The 22,775-nt window shown below is 36.5% G+C and overlaps 4 protein-coding genes across 4 annotated transcripts; 2 read left to right on the top strand and 2 right to left on the bottom strand.

The window, feature by feature from the left end:
• Window positions 1–3,722: 3,722 nt before the first annotated feature.
• Window positions 3,723–4,150, bottom strand: LOC121601635 (histone H4). Its single transcript, XM_041930452.1, has one exon. The coding sequence runs from the start codon at window positions 4,066–4,068 to the stop codon at window positions 3,757–3,759; it is 312 nt and encodes a 103-aa protein (XP_041786386.1). The 5' UTR covers window positions 4,069–4,150; the 3' UTR covers window positions 3,723–3,756.
• A 119-nt stretch (window positions 4,151–4,269) lies between these two features.
• Window positions 4,270–4,784, top strand: LOC121601629 (histone H3). The gene has a single exon (XM_041930445.1). It carries the CDS (start codon window positions 4,324–4,326, stop codon window positions 4,732–4,734), a length of 411 nt encoding a protein of 136 aa, XP_041786379.1. The 5' UTR covers window positions 4,270–4,323; the 3' UTR covers window positions 4,735–4,784.
• A 396-nt stretch (window positions 4,785–5,180) lies between these two features.
• Window positions 5,181–6,177, bottom strand: LOC121601634 (histone H2B). The gene has a single exon (XM_041930451.1). It carries the CDS (start codon window positions 6,123–6,125, stop codon window positions 5,751–5,753), a length of 375 nt encoding a protein of 124 aa, XP_041786385.1. The 5' UTR covers window positions 6,126–6,177; the 3' UTR covers window positions 5,181–5,750.
• Window positions 6,178–6,342: 165 nt separating this feature from the next.
• Window positions 6,343–7,760, top strand: LOC121601630 (histone H2A). Its single transcript, XM_041930446.1, has one exon. The coding sequence runs from the start codon at window positions 6,408–6,410 to the stop codon at window positions 6,780–6,782; it is 375 nt and encodes a 124-aa protein (XP_041786380.1). The 5' UTR covers window positions 6,343–6,407; the 3' UTR covers window positions 6,783–7,760.
• The last annotated feature ends 15,015 nt before the right edge of the window (window positions 7,761–22,775 follow it).

Here is a 22,775-nt window from a genome sequence, read left to right as displayed (position 1 = left end):
ATACCTGTGTGTTGACCTTTTTTCTGGAAACGCTAAAGGACACGTTTACCTGATTTATCGTTAACCACGGGAAAATGTTAAAAGTGTTGGTCGAAAAATGTTGTGTGTTCAGATAAGGCTAGGTTCTCTCAAAAGTTTTACTTGGCAAATTTATTGGGGACGTTGGAAATGGCTTTAAAAAAGTTGGACCAAAGATTAGGAACATTCATATAAATAAACATCCTCTATAATGTTTCCCTTCACCCTTCATTTAAATAACCATGTGAATATTTCTGGCATTTTATAGTATATTTTTAAACAATATTTTCATTTGCAATGTAGGAATGCCAATAAAATACAATAAATTGAAATGTCCCTAACGCATGTGCAACTCCACATTCAATAATGCCATCTAGTGGTGATCAAAGTCCCTGCAACCAGTCGTAACGCCATCTTAATAATTGGTAAAAGTAAGGCTCAGCCCTTGACGTTACAAAGGAGAAACGTTACTTGTCTTTTAAAATTCCCAAGCTGCATTTCATAGAGGGTTGGTCATCCACGCGACCGATCGGTGTGCATAAGTTAAATAAGAAATATTTAACATTTCGAATAAAATAACAATAATTTGCTTTGGGATAAATCGATATCAGTGAGATTAAATAGTTTAATTACAAGTTAAAAAAAGAATAAGTGTTTTCATTCATGCACTATAGTTCAAGCAAAAAAGTCTTACAGTTTAAAGGTCTTAAAAGCCTCTAAGCTTATAATTGTTGTAACGTTGCCAAAGTAAAAAATATAAATTATATAAAGTATATCCAAAGAAATTAAATATGTGCAATTAATTTAAAGCCTATTTAGATAACGTTTATGGTGATTTTGAATGCCGGTTGCTATGGATGCGAGGGCTCTTTTGAAATGGCGCGCATCGAGTTTAATAAATCCTTTAATAATTTTCAAAATTCTAGTTTTACCAAAAGATTGGCAAATAAAAAATTAGTTTTTTGTGATAACATTTCTAAGTTTATTGATTGCTATAAAAGTATTTCTTGAAGTTGTTTTAACTCGCATTGATGCAAAAAATATTAAGATAATAATAGTGTTATAACTTTTCATTATCATAAATTCTCAATGAGTCATATCTTTAAAAAAGCTTTTTATTTTTGTTCAAAATAGGTCTTTTCTCATTATTGCATACAAATAATCAATATTAAGACATGATTAATAATCTATCAATTTGCTTATCTACGATGGTAAAACCAGGCGTTAAAAAAATGCTGCTTGGGTTTGCGCTAAACAGGCGTTACGTGTAACGCTAGCGTAACGTAGAGGGCGGATGTTCATGAGATCGCAGGGTGTTTGTCCTGGATAATAACCGGGAAACATTTGTATGATAACGAAAGCTGGAGAACAATCACCAATTGTAAAAATTAAAACGGAAACATCGCTCGCGGAGCATCGCTTAGCCAGTATCGCAAAAGAAGTATCCCAAGAAAATATATGGCATTCAGTTAACATCCTAGATTTTGGAGGTTGAGTTAATTTCTACATCTTTATACCATCCTGCTAGCAAATCTGGCACAAAGTATTTGGCGGGAAGCTCTTGCTTGACACTTGTTAACGCTCTCTGGAGAATAAGGTGAATTTGCAAATTTTTGCTCTTATAGAAAACTCAAGTGGTGAGATTCATCTTTTCTAGGGCGCAATCCTGCATAATGCTTCGTAAACTAAAATATTATTAAAAAATTTTATTTACATTCATTAACTTCAAACCATAATTGCGTTAAATTGCAGTCACTTTAGGCATTTTCGGCAATGAATATTGTTTTACTTATGCAATTTCAATTCAAAAATCTTCAAATTAACACACAATACATATTTTAAGTTTTTCAAAGTCTGATGATGGAAACTGTTTTAAGGTTTTGAGTTGAGGCAATGTTTTGTGTGTGCGCGGAAATGGTGTTATTGTGATCAAAAATAAGAAAAGAAATAGAATATTAAGAAACGAAAGCACGAATTTGTTGAAAAGAAGCTTTTTGTTATTATTATTTTTATCTATTCCGAAAGTTTTCAAGCTCACATCAGCATGAATAACATTCTCGTTTCTATAATTAATGCTATAGAACAGTGCTAACAAAAACGCATCGAAAGGCATAATTAGTTTAACTGTCAATTAACCACATTAATAAACAACTTACCATAAACTGTGGATGCGTCTCACTTAGCTATGTAAAAAATACCGTTAATTATTATAAAAGATCGTTATATCCAACATTAGTCCATCTTAATTATATGTTGAATAAAATTTTGGTTCTTAACATTCTTATTGAGACCTGAAAGTTCTATTTATTAACAATGACGGGCCTTCGAAAGATCCGCTAACAAGTTTGTACAAAAATAAGCACTTCTTTCTTCTATGTTGCAGAGGTTCTATTCCAAATAACAGGCACCTTGTACGGTAAGAGGGACAAACAGAATTACGAGACGTCGGGAGACGATAAAACAATGAACGAGTAAGCTTGCGTTGAACCGATTCTAGCCTATATTTTAAATGTAGCTGTGTCGGTGTCCAAATAATACTAGCAAATTCTAATGTAGGACGGACAATTGCACAATACACAGCTTTTTTACTGAATGGATCGTTGGAGTCTTTCTCAACACGCAAAATGAATCCTAACAAACGGAAAGCATTTGAAAGTGTTGCTTCATAGTGGTTCTATAACGTTAGTCTGCTATCTAAATGAGCGCCTAAATCATGAATCACATTTTTACGCGGCTTTGATCTATCATCAATTTTATATTCGCAAATAATGGGAAATCATTTCCTTGTGAAGGATGTAACAGAACATTTTGATATGTTGAGACGCATACAATTGGAATAACACAACGCGTTAAATCGAGTTAAACAGATTTGAAGAGTTAAAGAATTGGTTTGATCTGATACCGGTAGGAACATTTTCATATCACCTGCATAAAACAATTCTTCGCAATCCGGCATAACGTGAATAACATCATTTATGAAAATGTTAAAGAGAAAAGGGCCGAGAATGCTGCATTGTGGAACCCTGGACGGGTTGGCGAATGGTGCAGATAGAGAGGAGGAAATAATCACAGTAATATGCTTATCACTTAAATAATACGAGAGCAAATGAACGAGCGCGCTATTAACTCCGTAGCTTGATAGTTTTGAAATTAGCATTGAGTGATTTACGGATTCAAAGGCAGCATTGACGCTGTTAGCGGTTGCTGTATAATAAATTCACAAACCTCATGTGAAGAGTGTTGTTTTTTTCATCCGTTTTCCTTCTTTTGATGAATTATCCAAAGTATCAATGAATGATGCGCATGTGTAAGTCAAATTTGAGTTGATGCAAAAAAACGGTATGTTCCACGCGGCGATTATTGCTTCAAGAGGATGAAAGGTTTGCCCTGAAAAAGAAAATGATTTTTATTAGAAAATATAAAATTAATCACTATATAAATAAATAAATAAAAATTATTTCTTTTGAGTAACGCTTCAATCGTCGTTTTTAAGTACGATTCAAACGCATACGTATAAGTTAAAAAAGCACATTTACAAAACGCCATTTCATATAAATGCACTGCATATACAGCAGTGTGAGTGCTTGTTATGCGAGTAATATATCATAGAATTTTTTTTTCCCAAATAAGAATTGTCGCATGTTGCGAAAGACACAGCTCTTGAGTAATGTATTGTGGTCCTGAAAAGGACCGTTTGATTTTAGACTCTATTTGGAGGTTTGTTAGAACACGTTGAATTTAACCTCCAAAACCGTACAGAGTACGGCCCTGACGCTTCAGAGCATACACCACATCCATAGCGGTGACGGTCTTGCGCTTGGCGTGTTCAGTGTAAGTGACCGCATCACGGATCACATTCTCCAGAAACACTTTCAGGACGCCACGGGTTTCCTCGTAGATGAGGCCGGAGATACGTTTCACTCCTCCGCGCCGAGCCAAACGGCGGATGGCGGGCTTGGTAATGCCCTGGATGTTATCCCGCAGCACTTTTCGGTGACGCTTGGCTCCTCCTTTACCCAGGCCTTTTCCTCCCTTTCCTCTTCCAGTCATGATGAGCACAGGATTGTACGTTCACGATGTTCACACTTTAAATTGACGATCACGAATGAGCGTTTTCGAGCTCAACGTCCCTATTTATACTTTTTCATCCACGCATTCCCTCTTGCTCTTAAGATGAGAGAAAATGAGGGTTGACAAGCGCATAAATAGAGCTGTTGTTCGAGCAGTTTCATCATTCAACGTTCAACTTTTGTTAAAGAAACAAGTTCGCTCAGTGCTCAACGAAACCTACGCTCCCGAAGTGAAATGGCTCGTACCAAGCAAACCGCTCGTAAATCGACTGGAGGTAAGGCTCCTCGCAAGCAGCTGGCCACCAAGGCTGCTCGTAAAAGTGCCCCGGCCACCGGAGGAGTGAAGAAGCCGCATCGTTACCGTCCGGGAACGGTGGCCCTCCGAGAAATCCGTCGCTACCAGAAGTCGACCGAGCTGCTCATCCGCAAGCTGCCCTTCCAGCGCTTGGTGCGTGAGATCGCTCAGGACTTCAAGACTGATCTCCGCTTCCAGAGCTCAGCCGTGATGGCGCTGCAGGAAGCCAGCGAGGCGTACCTGGTTGGTCTGTTCGAAGACACGAATCTGTGCGCCATCCACGCCAAGCGCGTCACCATCATGCCCAAGGACATCCAGCTGGCCCGTCGCATCCGCGGAGAGCGTGCCTAAATCGTCCATGCATCCGGAAGCGGTCCCTGTGTAAACGGGGCATTTCCTTCTCAAAACGGTCCTTTTCAGGACCACCAATACTGTTGAACATATCAAGAATTTTCTTTCGATTGCTATTACGAAATGGTACATGTGAAGGCAAGCTAACGCGTATGTCGTTTAGTAATAACGAGATAGTGATGAAAAGGGGGAATATTCGTTTCAAACAATCATCGTTATGGGAGGTAGTTTAACTTTTTCTTGACAAAGTTTCGCTTTTTAATAAGGCAGCTAAGGATTTTGACAATATTAACCAATACTATATTACCACTTATATTACCTATGACTATATTCCCAACATCGCAGCTTACAACAAACCGCGAAAGAATAGTATGGCTTTATATTTTACAACAAATTTTCGACACAACCAGCTTAACTGTGACTCATAGGCACGAAAAAGAAAACGCGTACGAAAGCGATCCTTCAATACTTATAAAGCAACATTAAAATCGAACAAATCTATTACAACATTTAACTCACGACACATAAGCTGCAATTGGTTGCTTTGTCGATAAATTATCCTCGTATGCGCGAGGAAAATTTAAATTAAAAAAATGATTCTCATACCACGAGCGAAACGACTTCTATTCGTAATTCATGATACACGAAACTCCATGTACAATTTCACCTCGCAAAACGCTTCCAACCAGTGCGGACTTTTTTTTAATGTTTTTTGTAAACGTGTTAAGGTTCTATTTAACATTAATATTTACAATGAACAACGCAGAACTTTAATGTCAATCACAGCATCATTGTTTCCGATGATGTGGAAGACATAGTTCGCAAACAAACTACATTACAGGCAAACGCAACAAACTGAACAATAACGTTGACGAAGACGGACACCCTGAAATTACAGCGCTAATTCGCTGGTGAAGATGAAACGAAGGATAATTCTTTGTTTGAATGCGGTTTGTGGTCCTGAAAAGGACCGATTAAAGAGACGTTCATGAAAAGAAGCCAATCATTTCAGTGGCTTACTTCGAGCTGGTGTACTTTGTGACAGCCTTCGTTCCTTCGGAGACGGCGTGCTTGGCAAGCTCACCAGGCAGCAGCAGACGAACAGCGGTTTGGATTTCGCGGGACGTGATCGTCGAACGTTTGTTGTAGTGCGCCAAGCGGGACGCCTCAGCAGCAATGCGTTCGAAGATATCGTTGACGAAACTGTTCATGATGCTCATGGCCTTCGAAGAGATGCCAGTATCCGGGTGGACTTGCTTCAACACTTTGTAGATGTAAATAGCGTAGCTTTCCTTGCGGGTCTTGCGCTTCTTTTTCTTGTCGGACTTGGAAATATTTTTCTGGGCTTTGCCAGACTTCTTCGCAGCTTTTCCACTGGTTTTGGGTGCCATTTCGACGGAAAAATACACTCAACACTGGGACACGATGTGTTCGATTCAACGGGTGATTGCGTTCTAGAAAAATTCCAAGCTCTCCGATCGCTTATAACGGGCCGTGAGAGAGGATACGTATCGTGCAGCTCGAAAAATTCCAAACGAGTATCGCGCAGCTCGAATAAGCTGCTATATAAGCATCGGTCGAGTCAAAATTGCTCCATTATAAAAAGACCCTTCTCAAAGAGAACACCGTGTTGTTCGTGATCCCTTACAAACGTTCCCCAATCAAATCTAACCATGTCTGGCCGTGGAAAGGGAGGAAAGGTAAAGGGAAAGGCAAAGTCCCGCTCCAACCGTGCCGGTCTTCAGTTCCCCGTTGGCCGTATTCATCGTCTCCTGCGCAAGGGTAACTATGCCGAGCGCGTCGGTGCCGGAGCGCCCGTGTATCTGGCAGCCGTCATGGAGTACTTGGCCGCTGAAGTGCTTGAGTTGGCCGGAAACGCTGCCCGTGACAACAAGAAGACGCGCATCATCCCGCGTCATCTGCAGCTGGCCATCCGCAACGACGAGGAGTTGAACAAGCTGCTGTCCGGAGTAACCATCGCTCAGGGTGGTGTGCTGCCCAACATTCAGGCCGTGCTGCTGCCCAAGAAGACCGAAAAGAAGGCTTAAACTGTGTAACAAAGCTTCCTTCATCTCAAACCCAAAACCGTCCTTTTCAGGGCGACAAATAACTTTGCCAAAGACATTTTATTCGATTTATGCTGATATGGGACAACCAGAAGTAAGAACATTTTCTAATATAGAACGGTGCTTGAAAGTGTGCACAAAATGTAAATGAAAAAATGTGCCTCCTTTGGGCACAAAAAGCATCATTTACTGTTTTCAATTCTCTAACCCTGCGAATTATGTAAAATGCAGCATATCATAAGCGATGTGTTAATCTTTCCAGGTAGCTTTGTCAAGAGGGTTGGTTTTACCATAGCAAATGCAAGCAGTGATACCTGTGTGTTGACCTTTTTTCTGGAAACGCTAAAGGACACGTTTACCTGATTTATCGTTAACCACGGGAAAATGTTAAAAGTGTTGGTCGAAAAATGTTGTGTGTTCAGATAAGGCTAGGTTCTCTCAAAAGTTTTACTTGGCAAATTTATTGGGGACGTTGGAAATGGCTTTAAAAAAGTTGGACCAAAGATTAGGAACATTCATATAAATAAACATCCTCAATAATGTTTCCCTTCACCCTTCATTTAAATAACCATGTGAATATTTCTGGCATTTTATAGTATTTTTTTAAACAATATTTTCATTTGCAATGTAGGAATGCCAATAAAATACAATAAATTGAAATGTCCCTAACGCATGTGCAACTCCACATTCAATAACGCCATCTAGTGGGGATCAAAATCCCTACAACCAGTCGTAACGCCATCTTAATAATTGGTAAAAGTAAGGCTCAGCCCTTTACGTTGCAAAGGAGAAACGTTACTTGCCTTTTAAAATTCCCAAGCTGCATTTCATAGAGGGTTGGTCATCCACGCGACCGATCGCTGTGCATAAGTTAAATAAGAAATATTTAACATTTCGAATAAAATAACAATAATTTGCTTTGGGATAGATCGATACCAGTGAGATTAAATAGTTTAATTACAAGTTAAAAAAAGAATAAATGTTTTCATTCATGCACTATAATTCAAGCAAAAAAGTCTTACAGTTTAAAGGTCTTAAAAGCCTCTAAGCTTATAATTGTTGTAACGTTGCCAAAGTAAAAAATATAAATTATATAAAGTATATCCAAAGAAATTAAATATGTGCAATTAATTTAAAGCCTATTTAGATAACGTTTATGGTGATTTTGAATGCCGGTTGCTATGGATGCGAGGGCTCTTTTGAAATGGCGCGCATCGAGTTTAATAAATCCTTTAATAATTTTCAAAATTCTAGTTTTACCAAAAGATTGGCAAATAAAAAATTAGTTTTTTGTGATAACATTTCTAAGTTTATTGATTGCTATAAAAGTATTTCTTGAAGTTGTTTTAACTCGCATTGATGCAAAAAATATTAAGATAATAATAGTGTTATAACTTTTCATTATCATAAATTCTCAATGAGTCATATCTTTAAAAAAGCTTTTTATTTTTGTTCAAAATAGGTCTTTTCTCATTATTGCATACAAATAATCAATATTAAGACATGATTAATAATCTATCAATTTGCTTATCTACGATGGTAAAACCAGGCGTTAAAAAAATGCTGCTTGGGTTTGCGCTAAACAGGCGTTACGTGTAACGCTAGCGTAACGTAGAGGGCGGATGTTCATGAGATCGCAGGGTGTTTGTCCTGGATAATAACCGGGAAACATTTGTATGATAACGAAAGCTGGAGAACAATCACCAATTGTAAAAATTAAAACGGAAACATCGCTCGCGGAGCATCGCTTAGCCAGTATCGCAAAAGAAGTATCCCAAGAAAATATATGGCATTCAGTTAACATCCTAGATTTTGGAGGTTGAGTTAATTTCTACATCTTTATACCATCCTGCTAGCAAATCTGGCACAAAGTATTTGGCGGGAAGCTCTTGCTTGACACTTGTTAACGCTCTCTTGAGAATATGGTAAATTTGCAAATTTTTGCTCTTATAGAAAACTCAAGTGGTGAGATTCATCTTTTCTAGGGCGCAATCCTGCATAATGCTTCGTAAACTAAAATATTATTAAAAATTTTATTTACATTCATTAACTTCAAACCATAATTGCGTTAAATTGCAGTCACTTTAGGCATTTTCGGCAATGAATATTGTTTTACTTATGCAATTTCAATTCAAAAATCTTCAAATTAACACACAATACATATTTTAAGTTTTTCAAAGTCTGATGATGGAAACTGTTTTAAGGTTTTGAGTTGAGGCAATGTTTTGTGTGTGCGCGGAAATGGTGTTATTGTGATCAAAAATAAGAAAAGAAATAGAATATTAAGAAACGAAAGCACGAATTTGTTGAAAAGAAGCTTTTTGTTATTATTATTTTTATCTATTCCGAAAGTTTTCAAGCTCACATCAGCATGAATAACATTCTCGTTTCTATAATTAATGCTATAGAACAGTGCTAACAAAAACGCATCGAAAGGCATAATTAGTTTAACTGTCAATTAACCACATTAATAAACAACTTACCATAAACTGTGGATGCGTCTCACTTAGCTATGTAAAAAATACCGTTAATTATTATAAAAGATCGTTATATCCAACATTAGTCCATCTTAATTATATGTTGAATAAAATTTTGGTTCTTAACATTCTTATTGAGACCTGAAAGTTCTATTTATTAACAATGACGGGCCTTCGAAAGATCCGCTAACAAGTTTGTACAAAAATAAGCACTTCTTTCTTCTATGTTGCAGAGGTTCTATTCCAAATAACAGGCACCTTGTACGGTAAGAGGGACAAACAGAATTACGAGACGTCGGGAGACGATAAAACAATGAACGAGTAAGCTTGCGTTGAACCGATTCTAGCCTATATTTTAAATGTAGCTGTGTCGGTGTCCAAATAATACTAGCAAATTCTAATGTAGGACGGACAATTGCACAATACACAGCTTTTTTACTGAATGGATCGTTGGAGTCTTTCTCAACACGCAAAATGAATCCTAACAAACGGAAAGCATTTGAAAGTGTTGCTTCATAGTGGTTCTATAACGTTAGTCTGCTATCTAAATGAGCGCCTAAATCATGAATCACATTTTTACGCGGCTTTGATCTATCATCAATTTTATATTCGCAAATAATGGGAAATCATTTCCTTGTGAAGGATGTAACAGAACATTTTGATATGTTGAGACGCATACAATTGGAAGAACACAACGCGTTAAATCGAGTAAAACAGATTTTAAGAGTTAAAATATTGGTTTGATCTGATACCGGTAGGAACATTTTCATATCACCTGCATAAAACAATGCAATGTATGCGCTCGGATGTGTTTCGTTATCAAGTAAAGAGATAAAAAAGCGAAAAAAATTAAGAAGAAAAGGTTGTCGGCCTTAGCCACTCGGGCTCTAGCAATGGGCCGAGTAAAAACCGGTACGTCCAAACGGACAAGAAGTATCACCATCCCTCTTGAGGAGTTCCAACGCTTAAGAGAGTCAGCATCGTCCAATATTCGTACTAACAACGAATTTGATCTCCTTACGGACAACGACGCAGAAATGGATGCTGTGTATCCTAAACCGCAACGCAATGCACGATCTACACGCACGAGCGAAAACGTTCAGCAAAAGAATACTCGCATACCGCCAATCATCGCAACGGGTACTAGTGTTAGTGATGTACACCGACGTATTGTAGCAGCACATGTAGTAAACTACACAACAAGCCAAACCAGAAAAGGAATTGTGGTAACATTTTCATCAGTCGATGACTTTCACAAAATAAAAAGTGTATTTGAGGATCAGAAAGTATCCTTCTACATGCATCAACTCACGGATGATAGGACGACAAAAGTCGTAGTATTTGGCCTACCCGTTATGGATTTGAACGATATCAAAAGTGCTTTAGAAGAAAATAACGTCAATCCAATTTCAGTGAAGAGCTTGGCAATCAAAAACAAAAGGTACAGTGACCAAGTAATGTACCTCTTACATTTCACTAAAGGTTCGATTACATTAGCCGAACTAAAAAATGTACGAGCGATAAACCATCATCGTGTTTACTTCGAATACTACAACCTGATGGCAACCTGATTAAATCCTGATGGCAAAATCGCCACAAATAAACTCTGCTGTGCAAATTGCAACGAACACCACTATGCGAATTACCATGGTTGCAAATCCTGTCCATCTACCAACACACGGAACAAGAAGCAAAGCGCCCCGACGTTCGCCTTACGACACGAGATGTTCCCACCGCTACATCGACAAAACGCTCCCACACCAACGATCGCTACACCGAGTAGCAGAACGCCTACCTACGCCGGCTTGTTTAGCTAGCGAAATAGAACACATACACCCGAAGCGGACATGTTCACGATAGACGAAATAGGTGAAATCATCGAAGATATGTTCGCTCGCATGAGCTCAGTCTGCTCAAAACAAGATCTCATCACCGTTATCATGAAGGTAACTGCAAAGAATTGCTTCTCCCATGTCTGAATCTCCTAGGACACTTAAAATCATATCATGGAATGCAAATGGTATTCATACAAAAAAAGATGAATTTTTCAATACCTTAATAGAGAGAAAGATAGATATAACTACAATTAGTGAAACCTTCCTGAAACCCCAAACTCGTTTCTCACACCCAAACTTTATTGTACATAGACTAGATAGAACTACCGGTGAAAAAGGCGGAGTGGCTATTGTTGTAGCAAAAAAAGTACCGCATGAAGTTTTACATGCACTGGATCTCAAAGTTATTGAATGCATAGGAATTAATGTTAAATTAGTATCCGGTCCCTTAGCGATATTATCAATTTATAACCCTGGTTGAAATTCCGACCATATTAGTATCCATAACGATTTAAGAAAAATAAGTAAGCTTAAAGGAAAATCACTAATTTGCGGAGATTTTAACGCCCAGCACCGCTTGTGGAATTGCATCAAAGGCAATAGTATGGGTAAAATCCTATTTGATGTAATTCAAACAGGAACCTTTTCCCTTCATAGCCCCAACGAGCCCACTTATATTCCAATCTGTCACAGACGATCACCTTCTACACTTGACCTAATTCTTGCAAATGGCCGAATCGATATAACTCCCCCTTCTACACTAAAAATATTTTCATCAGATCACTTATCCATCCTTTTCGAAACTATCGACAGTAAAATTATCAGCAAATCCCCTTATGGGAAGCCAAATTATGCCGCAGCAAACTGGCCTCTATTTAAAAACATCATTAACAGCCGTATTAATCTCGCCTCACTAAACCTTCAAAACATAATGAACACCTTATAGATCGATACAATGGTAACGTACCTAACCAAAAAAATCACTTTGGCACAAACTAATGCTGTACCAGTATTCTACCCAGTTAGATTCACTTTAGTGTTACCTGAAAACATTAAAGCCATAATCAAATTACGAGACTCAGTAAGACGTAGATGGCAAAGAAATAGAAGAAACTTGACACTTAAAGATCAATACAACGATCTAGCAAATCAAATTAAAAATGATATGATATTATACCGAAATATGTTATGGTCTCGTAATTTAACAAAAATTAATACTTCTAAAAACATAAACAATAGTAAACTATGGACATCTTTAATAATAATCAAAGGCTGCTCTACCTCCATTCCTCACCTCAAAGCACACGATAGAATACTTCTCGCGCCAAAGGAAAAAGTGAAGTATTAAAATCTCATTTTGCGAATGCTAATAACACCACTTTAAACAGTCCAAGTTTATTAACTGCACAATTTGAGCCCTTAATAACCCAGTTTCTTAACTATCATACAGAAAAAGAAAATATAAATCCACCTCATCTTGTGAAGCCAAAGGAAATTCATAAAATTATAAAAACTTTAAAAACAAAAAAGTCGATTGGTACTGACCTTATAAGTAACAACGCACTAAAACATTTACCAAGAAAAGGAATCATTTTGTTATGCTTTATCTTAAATAGCTGCTTAAAATTAAACTACTATCCCGAAAATTGGAAAATAGTGAAAATCATTCCCTTAGCAAAACCAAAAAAGGACCCAAAGATTCCGGTAAATTACAGACCGATAAGCATACTAAGCTGCATGGGTAAAATCTTCGTAAAGATCATATTAAAAAAGCTAGATTCTCATACCAAGTCTCATAACGTCAGCCCTTCTTTCCAATTGGGATTTCAAGCCAATTTTGCCACCACTCACCAATTAAATAGAGTCGCTAACACTATAACATTGAATCGAATTATTAAAAAATTTATAGGACTAGTTACACTTGATCTCGAAAAGGCATTTGACACAGTATGGCACGATGGACTAATATTCAAATTGATCAGCAACAATTTTCCCCCCAAATTAATTCTTCTCATTAAATCCTTCTTGTCGAATCGATCTGGATCCATTAATCTTCATTCTTATCATTCTGAACCCTTTAAACCACTTGCCGGCCTGCCCCAAGAAAGTGTGCTGTCCCCAATACTTTTTAATATATTTACAAGCGATATACCTAAAATGACAGGAGTTAAGAAATACGCCTTTGCTGATGATTTTGCTATCAGCTCATGTAGTTCCAACCCCGATAGCATATTGTGTAGCCTCAACAAAGGAATACGAAAATATGTGACCTTCTGTGAGCAGTGGAAATTAAAAATTAACGATGGAAAAACGGAAGCAATATATTTCACTAGGTGCCGGAGCGCAAGAAATCTCCAAAATAGTTCACTCATGATAAATAATAACGAAATTCCTTGGAATAACACCGTAAAATATTTAGGAGTAGTATTAGATAAAAAGCATACATTTCAAAAACACATTGATGAAAGATTAGTAAGCGGCACAAATGCGATTAGAATTCTTTACCCATTTATAAATAGAAACTCTTAAATGAATTTACGAAACAAACTTCTTATGTACCAATCGTAAGTAAGACCTATAATTACCTATGCATCACCAATATGGAGAAACAGTGCAAAAACACATTTTAGAAAATGCAGATATTTCAAAACAAATTCTTAAAACGGATACTAAATCTCCCGCCTTGGTACAGTACAAGCATTATCCATAGAAAAGCTAAAATTGACAGGATTAGCGAGTTTATAGAAAAAATCAATATTAAATATCGATCTAAATGCACAAATAGTGGCATACATACACTACAAAACCTCATCTAAAACGATACTTCTATTTGTAAATATTACCTTTTTTTTCTCTTTCTCCCTAATTGCAAATCCCAATGTAAATTAGTTCCCCTAGTATAGTTTATAAAGAATAAGTTAGTGTAATGGGTTAGGAGATAGCTACGGTCGCCATATGATGAGCGTACAGCTGTACCTTAAGTACCGTCGCGGTAGGTCAGTTTTTACTGACATGAGCCGAGGTGGAATAACACTTTTGTTCGAAGCGGACTTTTCAACACTTGATCGTCCAGGCGATCATAGAAACCTTTAGGAGGTTTCCCTTACTGGAAACGTTGGAGTTTAGAAGCCTTACCTTGGGTAGGGGGACATAACTAAACTCTTGAAATAAGTTGGAAGGCGAAGTATTAGGAAGCGTAACGTCCTTTCTTGGCAGTCCGAACGAATCTGACCTGCCACGGTCGGATTTGGTTTTATTTCTACTCAATAAGTTTCGTACATTTGGTTTTGGAATGTGTTTTTGTCCTAATTAAAGGTTATTGATACGAGGTGCAATTTATACATTATATTGGAGTGAGGTGTCTATGTTTTTACGAAGGTTCTGGAAAGTACAAACTGTTCTAGCTAAAGAACGGGTGCGTTCGTCGATCTTTGCCTACACTGCGCTTTTAGCAATAAGTTGCTATGCGTTCTCTGATTGTCCACTTTACCGAAGTAACGCTTTAATTGCTTATGTTGCCCATTTCGGTTGTTTTTGATAAGTGTGTCACGTCTGTTATTTGTTTGAATGGACGGCCTGAACTCTTCCGGTTGCGGTGCTATGGTATGATTTGATTTGCTGAATGTGTTATAATGAATGTGTAACAATGGTGTGGTTTGGCTTTCTAAAGTGTGTTATAATGTGTCTATAGCTGATAGTGTGTATTATAATAAGTTCTGTATAGCAGATATGCTACACTCACCCCTTTAATAGAATTACGTAATGAATTACAATGATTGAAGTTATTCTCCTGTGTACTTAATTAGTCTGTTTTTGTGTACTGTAGAGGTTTTCTTTGTTGTATTGTTTTATACTATGCAATTAGGCCCTTGGTCACTTACTACTATGAAAGGTCCAATGTAGACTGGATCTAATTTTGTTCTGTTTTCATTTTCCAAATATACCTGATCTCCTATCTTTTTAATGAGTGGTACTGTATCTTTATTTAAGATTTGCTGTCTTTTATTCTTTGCTTTTATCAAATTTGCTCTAGCTATTTCGTTTGATTTTTGGAGTTTATATTTCATTTCAAAATAATATTGGTCAATATTATAAACCGGTTCTATTTTTGTTTTGAATATTTCTTGTGGTAAATTCGCTTTTCTACCAAATACCAGTTCGTATGGTGTGTAGTTTGTGTCTGAGTGTTCTGTTGTATTGTAAACAAATTCGTAAAATTTTGTCCAATCGTCCCAGTCATCATGATGTTCGTTTGTATAACTTCTTAGGTATTCGTTTAGACATCTATGATTTCTTTCTAATGATCCTATTGTCTGCGGGTGGTAAGCTGTGCTAAAAGTTTGTTTGATTTTTAAAATTTCTGAGATTTTGTGTAATATTTCATTGTTTTATTCTAGTCCTTGATCTGATTTTAATTCTATAAATGTTCCGAATGTAAGGATGAAGTTTTCTACCAATGCCTTAGCTATAGTGTTTGCTTCTTTGTTATGGATAGGTATTAATACGATGTATTTCGTTAAGTCACATTGTATTGTTATTGCATACCTGTTGTTTTTGTTAGTTTTTGTTTGAGGTCCTACTGTGTCGATTGAAATTATGTTAAATGGTTTTGTCGGTGTTGTAGTTACAACTGTTTTTTCTTTAGTATGTCTAGTCGTCTTATTAACTATGCATGCTTTACAATTTCGTACGTATTTCTTGATATCATCTTTCATATTTTTCCATTTATATTTTTCCCTTATTTTCTGGTACAGTCTGTACTGGCCTATATGTCCTCCCGAAGGGGTCATATGATAATCTGAAATTATTCTCAGCCTATCTTTTTCTGTTGTTATCCATCTAGTTGGAGTAAACAGGATTATTTCAAACTTGGTAATGGCTCTGTTGGCTATTTCCTTAATAGTTTGTCGGGAATATTCTTCGAATAAATGATCTTCTTCTGACCATGCTAGCTTATTTCTTCCATATTGTTTCGCGATTTTGCACATTTCTAGAAGAGCAAACTCTAATGCTTGACTTCCATTTACATCGTTTCTCAAAAGAAATTTTCCTAGTGCTTTACCATATGAATGGTTGTATATAATGAATTCAACGTTGTTTTTAATTCTCTGCGTACCTATTTTTAGTACTTTTCTCACTTCTAAAGGTCTATCTGTTTTCCACATCGCGGGGTGATCAGTCCCTGTTGTTGCGATTGGTTCGTCTTTGTTTATATCAGTTTTCTCGTTATTTTTCTTAACCATGGCTCTCGTATTGACCATTAAAATCGTTTTGGATTTTGGTATTGATGCCTTTAGGTCATCTGAGTTAAGGATTACTCTTGATAGTGCGTCTGCCGCAACATTAGCTTTACCTGCTAAATATTCTATTTCAAAGTCAAATTCTTCTAAATCTAGTCTCATTCTAGTTAGCTTAGAAGTAGGATTTTTCATACCAAATAAGTATGCTAATGGTCTATGATCTGTTCTAACTATAAATTTTTGTCCATATACGTAAGGTTTAAAATAATTAATTGCCCAATGTATAGCTGTAAGTTCTTTCTCGATAATTGGCTTATTCTTTTCCCCTGGTGTAAAACTTTTACTCGCAAACGCGACTGGTAAATCGTTTCCATCTGATATTTGTGATAACACTGCACCACATGCCATATCCGATGCGTCTGTCGTAATTATAAACTGCTGTTTAAAATCTGGATATTGTAAAATTGTGGGTGAGAGTAAGCTTTGTTTCAAGGTATCGAAAGCTGCTTGACATTCTGAAGTCCATGCAAACTTAACATTTTTCTTAATCAAATTATTAATAGGTTTAGCTATCTTAGCAAAATTCTGTACAAATTTAGGATAATAATTACAAAATGCGACAAAACGTCTTGCTTCATCAGCATTAGTAGGAATCGGGAAGTTTTTAATTGTGTCAAACTTCGCGTCGTCTGGATAAATTCCTTTATCTGTTATTTTATGACCTAAGTACGTTACTTCTGTTTTAAAGAAACAACATTTCTCTGCATTTAGTTTAAGGTTATACTTTCTTAGCCTATCAAAAACTTTACCTAAATTACTGATATGATGCCGTGCACTGCATCCAGTAACTATAATATCATCTATATATACAAATGCTAGCTCTGGTGTTAAACCAGCCATAGCGATAGCCATCATCCTTTGAAAGCTGTTTGGGCTAATGTTGAGTCCAAATGGCATTCTTGTAAACTGATAGTGACCTGTAGGCGTGGAAAAAGCTGTATATTTTCTGGAATTTTTATCAAGCTTGATTTGATGAAACCCTGACATCAAATCCAATGTGCTGAAATATTTGGCTCTTCCTAACTGATCTAGTATCGTGTCTATGCGGGGTAAAGGGAATTTGTCTGGTAAAATTTTCTTGTTTAACTACCGAAAATCCACTTCTTAACGCCATTTCTTCTTGCCTTCAACTGATTTCTTTGGTACTAATAGTATCGGTGAATTATATGACGAAACAGAATGTTCAATAATGTTATTTTTCAACATCTTTTCTACCTGCGATTGCATTTCCTCACTTTGTGAATGTATTTGTTTATAATTTGGTATATAAGAAGGAATGTTATCTTTCAATGAAATTTCCTGGGTATAAAAATTGTTAGTAGAGACCGGTTCATCTTCTAAACAAAATATATCCGAGAATTTTGTGATCAGATTTTCTAATTCTTCTCTTGCTATTTGTGGAATATTTTCTATGCAAATTTTGTTATGAATTTTCTGAATTCGTTCCCTAGCTGTGTTTGGTTTTCTCTGTAGCTGCTCATAATCTCTTAAAGGTTCAACTTCTGGTGTATAAGATTTTATGTTAAAAGAAACATCTTTATCTGTGGTATTAATGAATTTGATATACTGATTACGTTTTGAGACTATTGTGTTTCCGCAAAATACTCCTGGTTGGATTTCCTGTGATAAGATGATTGAATCCTCTGTCAAGTTTGGTATGGTTATTTTTCGAACTACTTCACGAACAACAATACATCTGTGCTTTATAAAGTCTTTTCCTAACAGTCCGTCAGAAAAAATGGATTCTACGTGTAAAAAATGAAATTCGTGTATAATGGAATAATCGCCAAAGTGAATTGTTGTCATAGCAGTACCTAAAGTCTCTGATTCATGATCACTAGAGCTTATCAAGGTTAATTTTTTTGATGTATTGATTTTACAACCTGGTTTTAATTTACTAGCTTTAAGTACGGATACGGTTGCTCCTGTATCTATGATGAGTGTGCTATAGATTTCCTTTGCAATTTCTATTTTAACTTTAACAAAATTATCTGCATCAGTGTTTATGGTTAGTATAGGGTATTTTCTGATACTTGAGAGTGGCCTAAAAAATTATTCTGTTCTTCGGCTGTTACTGTGTTATGAATAGGCGCTCGATTATTTTGCCAATTGCTATTATTTCTATTTGATTGTACGTACTGGTTTCTGTTGGAATAATTTTGTCGATTTGCATGCTGATTTCTGTTGTTGTTAGTGTTATTGTTGTTATATCTGAAGTTATTATTATTTCTGTTGTTGTTCTGTCCATATCTTGCGGGTGGGAACCTGGGTGGTGTTTGTGTCTGATATCTATTATTATTTGAGAATTTGTTGAATTTGTTCCTTCCCTGGTAGTTGTTTCCATACCCTCTATTGTTCCTGGTAGCGTTTGAATATAGGATCTTTGTCTGATCATTCTTTCCCTTTTTCGTTCTATCTTCTAGCTCCAACTTTACCGCTTGCTCTATTGCTTCATGCAAGGTTTCGAATTTACTTGATCTCATTATAATTTTGGTCTCACCATCTTTAAGTCCATAACTCAATGCACTGATTCCTGATTTAGTTGCCTTTTTTCTAGCTACTTCTGGCGCTATCTCTTCTGCAATGTATGCCTCTTCTAGTTGTTGCGTTAATTTTTCAATAACGCTTCCAAAATCTTCTATCGTTCCAGTCTGTTTAGTATTGTCCATTTTTGATACTACGATCTCTGGTGTTACCTTTATGCTGCACCTGTCTTGTAATTTGCTAACTATATCTTATATTGAAGTTGGGGCTTCCCCTACTGCAATTCGTGCTTTTCCTGTTAGACGTCCTAGTACCAGTTGTGTTACTGTTTCTTTATTTTCTGGCTTTACTGTTTTCTTTAATACATTTAAGTTTGACACCACACCTTTCAAATCCTTCTCATTACCATCATACTTCGATATGAGAGAAGTGGTGATTTTAATCAATTCCATAATGTCAGCCATTTTGTCAGGTTTCGTTTCTATTGTTATGTCAAATTGGTTCTCTTATAATGTCGTATTTAACGAATCTGGATGTCTCTCGAAGTGTATTTTTATGCACTTATTTATTTCGTAGTATACGTATCTACTCTTCTTAACTAGCTTTGTTAATATTTCATCTTTAATAGACGATTCGTGCTTTCGTAGGAGTTCTTGTATTTCGTCGTATATTTCCTTAGTATTATCCCTTAATGTTGTTAACGCGCAAAGCCTATAACATCTGTTCAGCTGTTTCACCTGATCATAAATTCTATCTAATATTTCTATTTTCTCGAATAGTTTTTGCATATGCATGCAGCCTCATCAGTAAAATTGCATATTTACGGTTGGGAGACTTGTCCATTCTCGTCTGCTGATCCAGATTAGGCAGTGATCTCGCCTTGTCTTTTCGTCTTCCACGTTGGGAACGGTTGTTCCATTCAATCACACTAGTCACATCTCGTATACCGTAGTCTCGTCATTCATTCTATCACCTTTCAAATGAACATCACTTCTACATAGGTATTGCTTATGGTTTCACTGCACTGCTTCTCATTACTCATGACATCATTATTTCCGTTTACTTTAGTTTTGGGGTCGATGCGATGTTCCTCACTTCAAGGTAGCTCTAGTTTGCAAACTGATCGCTTAAGGGTTTATTCATAATGTTGTTGCATTTTTGCACGTTGAGGAAGGTTGTCAAAACACTTTTTTTTACATAATTGCTTTATATCACACTTTTTTCGCCCTTCAAACGGTTCATCACTTATATTTTCGATGAGTTGTCATTTTGTACACCACACTGTATTTGCTTTTGGTCGCTCATTCATAGCGATTGTTTTTTTTTTTTTTTATATGGGTCACTTGTGCCAGCTGCGTTGTTCAATACAAATTTGCACATTTGACACTTTTATCCGTCGTATACCGGTTATGGTCCAAAACGCACTTTTTTTTACACTATTTGATGCGTTAGCACGACACTGCTGTACGTTACCGTTGTACGTATCACAAATAATTTGTTTATACTTCTGCCCGCCGATTGCAGATTAAGGTCACGGTCGCCATGTAATGTGTTTGATGACTGTTACGGTTGCCATGTGGTATGTTTTGGGATAGTCACGGTATATTCGATTTTGGGACGGTTGCTATGTAGTAACTTTGAACTCGCGTTGGTCAGGGTGGCCTTCGTCATCGTTTGCCGGATTAAGTAGAACTGAGGTGGATACTGTTTCGAAGCGGACGTTCGACACTTGATCGTCCAGGCGATCATAGAAACCTTTAGGAGGTTTCCCTTACTGGAAACGTTGGAGTTTAGAGGCCTTACCTTGGGCAGGGGGACATATCTAAACTCTTTAAATGAGAACTCGATAGATGTAGGATGGGCATAGTCCTATCCTGACAGTCCGAACGAATCTGACCTGCCATGATCGGAGTTGGTTTTATTTATACTCTCTATTTTGTGTCAATTATGCTGAATGTCAAGTTTTGAGTTTACATATGGTTGTGCTTATTATGTAAGGTCAGTTCTGGGTTCTGACGCTTACGCGGTGTTTTGTTTCCTACGCTTACGGTTCTGTTTGTACACACGAGGTACGGTGTCTCCTATTTCATTATTTATTAACTGTTGGTTGCTATTATGCAATGCTGTGTATTTACGCTTTACCCACTTGAAGCGTTTTGTGCTGGGTAAGGTTTTTTTCGCACCTCCGGGGTTGTGTGTCGCTTGTGTTTTAAGTGTTTTTGGATAAGGGTTTTTCTGCTGACTTACAATTCCTGACGTAAGGATATTTATGTGGTTTGGGTTGTGTTGGTATCTTGAGTGGTTGGAATTTGGTCTTTTTGTGTGTTGTGTTGTGTTGACAATTTTGTGTTTATTAAGTGTAATAAGAAATGTGTGTGAACTGATTGAAAACAGTATAGCATGTGCATGTGCATGCTACACCTCCCCCCTTTAATAGAATAACGTAATGAATTACAATGATTGAAGTTATTCTCCTGTGTACTTAATTAATCTATTTTTGTGTACTGTAGAGATTTTCTTTGTTGTATTATTTTGTATTACGCAATTAGGCCCTTGGTCACTTACTACTGTGAAAGGTCCAATGTAGACTGGATCTAATTTTTTCCTATTTTCATTTTCCAAATATACCTGATCTCCTAAGTTTATAATAAGTGGTACTGTATCTTTATTTAAGGTTTGTTGTCTTTTAATTTTTGCTTTTATCAAATTTTCTCTGGCAATTTCGTTTGATTTTTGGAGTTTATATTTCATTTCGAAATAATATTGGTCACTATTATAAACTGGTTCAATTTTTGTTTTAAATATATCTTGTGGTAAATTCGCTTTTCTACCAAATACTAGTTCGTATGGTGTGTAGTTTGTGTCTAAGTGTTCTGTTGTATTGTAAACAAATTCGTAAAATTTTGTCCAATCGTCCCAGTCATCATGATGTTCGTTTGTATAGCTTCTTAGGTATTCGTTTAGACATCTATGATTTCTCTCTAATGATCCTATTGTCTGTGGGTGGTAAGCTGTGCTAATAGTTTGTTTGATTTTTAAAATTTTTGAGATTTTGTGTAATATTTCATTGTTATATTCTAGTCCTTGATCTGATTTTAATTCTATAAATGTTCCGAATGTAAGGATGAAGTTTTCTACCAATGCCTTGGCTATAGCGTTTGCTTCTTTGTTATGGATAGGTATTACTACGATATATTTCGTTAAGTCACATTGTATGGTTATTGCATACCTGTTGTTTTTGTTAGTTTTTGTTTGAGGTCCTACTGTGTCGATTGATATTATGTTAAAAGGTTTTGTCGGTGTTGTAGTTACAACTGTTTTTTCTTTAGTATGTCTAGTCGTCTTATTAACTATGCATGCTTTACAATTTCGTACGTATTTCTTGATATCATCTTTCATATTTTTCCATTTATATTTTTCCCTTATTTTCTGGTACAGTCTGTACTGGCCTATATGTCCTCCCGAAGGGGTCATATGATAATCTGAAATTATTCTCAGCCTATCTTTTTCTGTTGTTATCCATCTAGTTGGAGTAAACAGGATTATTTCAAACTTGGTAATGGCTCTGTTGGCTATTTCCTTAATAGTTTGTCGGGAATATTCTTCGAATAAATGATCTTCTTCTGACCATGCTAGCTTATTTCTTCCATATTGTTTCGCGATTTTGCACATTTCTAGAAGAGCAAACTCTAATGCTTGACTTCCATTTACATCGTTTCTCTAAAGAAATTTTCCTAGTGCTTTACCATATGAATGGTTGTATATAATGAATTCAACGTTGTTTTTAATTCTCTGCGTACCTGTTTTTAGTACTTTTCTCACTTCTAAAGGTCTATCTGTTTTCCACATCGCGGGGTGATCAGTCCCTGTTGTTGCGAT

This window comes from Anopheles merus, unplaced genomic scaffold (assembly GCF_017562075.2).
Source record: "Anopheles merus strain MAF unplaced genomic scaffold, AmerM5.1 LNR4000131, whole genome shotgun sequence".
Classification (NCBI taxonomy): domain Eukaryota; kingdom Metazoa; phylum Arthropoda; class Insecta; order Diptera; family Culicidae; genus Anopheles; species Anopheles merus.
The sequence above is the reverse complement of the archived record's forward strand: the minus strand, read 5'-3'. Positions and strand labels throughout refer to the sequence as shown.

Excerpts from the sequence above, each read along its gene's own strand:
- LOC121601635 (XM_041930452.1), bottom strand. The coding sequence starts at position 4,068 with ATGACTGGAAGAGGAAAGGGAGGAAAAGGCCTGGGTAAAGGAGGAGCC.
- LOC121601629 (XM_041930445.1), top strand. The coding sequence starts at position 4,324 with ATGGCTCGTACCAAGCAAACCGCTCGTAAATCGACTGGAGGTAAGGCT.
- LOC121601634 (XM_041930451.1), bottom strand. The coding sequence starts at position 6,125 with ATGGCACCCAAAACCAGTGGAAAAGCTGCGAAGAAGTCTGGCAAAGCC.
- LOC121601630 (XM_041930446.1), top strand. The coding sequence starts at position 6,408 with ATGTCTGGCCGTGGAAAGGGAGGAAAGGTAAAGGGAAAGGCAAAGTCC.